The sequence below is a fragment of the Phaseolus vulgaris genome, chromosome 1, assembly GCF_051622355.1.
Source record: "Phaseolus vulgaris cultivar YP4 chromosome 1, ASM5162235v1, whole genome shotgun sequence".
Taxonomy (NCBI): Eukaryota; Viridiplantae; Streptophyta; class Magnoliopsida; order Fabales; family Fabaceae; genus Phaseolus; species Phaseolus vulgaris.
In genome coordinates this window covers 46,173,741-46,177,351 of record NC_143498.1, presented here as the reverse complement: position 1 = coordinate 46,177,351, position 3,611 = coordinate 46,173,741, and the positions used below count along the sequence as shown (strand labels likewise).

General features: G+C 38.5%; 1 protein-coding gene across 1 annotated transcript; it reads right to left on the bottom strand.

The window, feature by feature from the left end:
• Window positions 1-1,100: 1,100 nt before the first annotated feature.
• Window positions 1,101-3,326, bottom strand: LOC137814357 (putative indole-3-pyruvate monooxygenase YUCCA8). The gene is made up of 3 exons (XM_068617051.1): window positions 2,510-3,326; window positions 1,927-2,298; window positions 1,101-1,685 (listed from the first exon to the last, which is right to left on the bottom strand). The coding sequence occupies exons 1-3, from the start codon at window positions 3,179-3,181 to the stop codon at window positions 1,458-1,460; spliced, it is 1,272 nt and encodes a 423-aa protein (XP_068473152.1). The 5' UTR covers window positions 3,182-3,326; the 3' UTR covers window positions 1,101-1,457.
• Window positions 3,327-3,611: the final 285 nt, after the last annotated feature.

The window sequence follows — 3,611 nt, the reverse complement described above, 5'->3', positions numbered from 1 at the left end:
AGAGTAAAATATATGGGGCATTATTAGAATGAGAGAAGATATCTTATATATAATGTTTTGTGTTTATCTCAATTTTTTTCTTTCACATTTCTGGTTCTGTTGCATCTCTCTCTCTTTTCAAAACAAACCTTACTCAGATAGAATACTTTATTTTAATTTTTTGGTGAATAAGAGGATATTGAAAAGAAGCTCTGAAGCAATTTATTGTGTTCATATGGCTTAATAATTAGTTTCCATGTGAACTGTGTTACAGTTTGGAATGGAATTATAGTGTAGAATAATGATTTTTCACTGTAATTTATGACATACTTGTGGCTCCATTGTTTAGGCATGTGCAGCGTAGCAGTGTTTATAACATATCAGCAACACCATTTCTCTATACGTGGATTGAATCCATTAACCCAATATAGCAATTTTAAAAGGAATATTTATGAATGCAGTGCAAACCATCTTTGGACAGAGAGAGAGAGAAAAGAAAAGGGTTATCTCTGATGAGCCCCACTCATCTCATGTTAGAAAGTTTTGTTCAAGGAGTTGTCAATCACAAACATTGAATCTGTGGGCCATTGCAGGATATAGCACCTCTGCTATTTTCAGAAAAGACAACGTAAGTTACAACATCTATATTTTCAATTGTGTCAGATGAACAGGATAATAAACCTTACATCACATGAACCATTTAATGCAATACTCATCCAACACACAAAGAAAATTTTGCAGCAGTTATTCAACACTTTCCTTGCTTTTGGATCACTTATTGGGGTCTTACCAGTTGGAATGAAGTGCAGAAATAGAAAGAAAACGATTTGATAATCTAAGATAAGGCCTCAAAGTAGGATGCAGTTAATGACCTTTCTAACTTCTCTTCATCAAATGTTGGAATTACTATTTGCATAAAAAAAAAACTATTCGTTGTTAAACTCGAATGCAGGGTCACGTAGTATCCAACAGTATATTCGATCCTTATATTCTTCCATGTTGGCTATAGATGAGAATCAAAGTGAAAAACTTTCGCTACTGATTAATCAATGACATTAACTTCTCTGCCTAAAAAGGGAAAATCTACTGACACAAAAGGGAGAGAGAGATTGGAAGTGAAGTTGAAAAGTTGAAATTGTAGCATTGGAATTGATCAGTGAAGTACGTGATGTACTTGTTACATATTTATTCATCACAAGGACTTGGAACATTAGAGAAAAAATGAAATGAAATGAAATGAAACCGAGGGAAAAGCCTCATCATCCTTAGTTTAAAAAAAACGACCAACCATATAAAAAACTTGGTCATCGGAGAGGGCTCTATCTCTGTGCTAGTTTTTTCTTCTGGTGTGTGTTCTTTTTACAAGATACTGTTATTTTGTTTATACAAGAACAAATTCCTGAGACTAAAAAGAAAGAAAGCAGCACTAGCTAGTGGTCATGTCATGTCACGATGTCATTTGGTTTTATTTTAGCAATTTAGAACTGAGAAATGCATCTTCTATGACAAGCAGTAGTGCGCTGTTTCTTTTGCTTAGTCTCATTTTTCCAAACTTTGCCAATATCTTGAGCAATTTTCAAAGCATCAGAAGAAGCACCAGAGAGCCCTCTCTTTGTGAACCCCACAGCATAAAGTCCAGCATTTCCCTTCCATCCATGAGGGAATGACGTCTTGGGGTATCCATTCTTTGAGAAAAATTCACCTTCCTGCTCATAACAAAACCCAAACAACATTAGTTCACTGCTCCACATGTATACAAAAATTAACTATTAAATTTATAAAAAAAGAAGCTTCTAAAACAGCCAGCCCCCCCCTCAAAAGAAAGTTTAAAAAGGACAAAAACCAAACTGCCCCAAAAGCCTTTCTGAACTGACAATCTTCTGTGATGAAAATATTAGAAAAAAAAACTTTTTCAAGTTTTAAAAAAGATCTAGAACATATTCTCACCTGAAGCCAATAAGGAACATTACTGCGGTAACCGGTTGCAAGCACCACTGCATCAACATCAAGCTTTTCACCATTGACAAGCTCAGCTTCTCCATTATTGAACCTCTTGACTCCTGGCACCACTTTTATTTCACCGGATCTAATCTTCTCCAAGGCACCAAGATCCAAAACCGGGGTCTTCCCCTTTGTGTTCTTCAGCTCCAAAGGACCCGTTGCAGGCCTTTTCAGCCCCAACTTCTCCACGTTCCCCAAAACAAACCATGCCAAGATCAAGATAATCTTGTCAACAAGCCAAAGGGGCAGCCATTGCAGCATCATAACCGCAAATTCAAACGTTGATTTCCCAAATATTTCTCTAGGCAACACGTGAACCTATATTGAAAAAACAGAACACCCCTGTTAGATTCCATACTCAAAACATGTTCTTTTTCTTCACAAACAAAAACAACAACTGTCATTCAAACACATGTCATCCATATCTGTTTATTAACAGCTCTACAAGATACCATATGGTGAACGATTTGTGATTGAATGACAGTGTAAATCTTTTTATACTGACAGTTAGCATGAGAATTGAACTTACCGAGCTGCGAACAACCATGGAAGGAGAAGCATGGTGGTTGCAAAGATCAAGAGAGAGTTCCATGCCGGAATTGCCACAGCCAACAACAAGGACCTTCTTTCCCCTGAAGCTTTCCCCTGACTTGTAATCACAAGCATGGATGATCTCACCTTTGAAATCACTCAATCCTTCAATCTCCGGCATCACACACTCAGCATTCTCCCCAGTGGCCACCACGAGCCACCTGCAAATGTACTCCACCTCGTTGCGTGTGGCGCCAGTGGAGGAAACGGTCTTCACCCGCCACAATCCGCTTGTCTCGTCGTACCTTGCGGACTGAACACACTCGTTGAACTGAGGGTTGATCTCGAAGTGCCTGGCGTAGGACTCCAGGTACTCTATGAACTGTTTCTTTGTGGGGTATTCGGGGAAGTCTTCAGGGAAAGGGAGCTTGGGGAGCTGGCAGAATTGCTTAGGGAGGTGAAGTTTGAGTCTGTCATAGGTGCGTTTCTGCCACAGTGAGGCTATGCAATCTGCACGTTCCAGAAGCACGAAGGGCACCCCTTGTTCTCTAAGGCATGCTGCTGTGGCAAGCCCTGAGGGACCTGCCCCTACAATTATAGGGCCGTTCACCCAAATGCAACGACGAGAGAAGAAGTCTTCGTGGTCTACCAGGCGAAACAAGTTCTCCATTTTTCTGGTATTTGGATTGTTTGTGTTGTGTTTGTGTTGTGTTGTGTGTTTTGAAAGTGGTTTGGTTTTGGTTGTTTGAACAAGGTTGAGATAGAGAAGGTTAAGTTGGGTTTAGAAATGAGAATGTGAGTTTTGGAATGAATGGAGAATGAGGAGAAGTTGAGGAGCTTAAATAGGGGATTGGACATCATAGGTGCATGTGATGGAGTGAGGGAGTTAATGCTCTTTCTTCTCTCTTCTACATTAAAATATTATTACGTCATTTTTAAATAATCAAAAAGCTACATTTTAGTTTTAGACTACTTTTTTCTTTTATCATTCAACTCTTATTTATTTATTTATCACTCTGGTGTTAAACTTTTTAATGTGCAAATATCGTTTTTGATTGTCAAATCATGATAAGGCAGTTCTTTTGGGTATTTTAGAACCT

Excerpts from the sequence above, each read along its gene's own strand:
- LOC137814357 (XM_068617051.1), bottom strand. The coding sequence starts at position 3,181 with ATGGAGAACTTGTTTCGCCTGGTAGACCACGAAGACTTCTTCTCTCGT. Across the intron at positions 2,299-2,509 it reads CCATGGTTGTTCGCAGCTCG|GTTCACGTGTTGCCTAGAGA; the intron begins GTAAGTTCAATT and ends TTTTCAATATAG. Across the intron at positions 1,686-1,926 it reads ATGTTCCTTATTGGCTTCAG|GAAGGTGAATTTTTCTCAAA; the intron begins GTGAGAATATGT and ends TGTTATGAGCAG.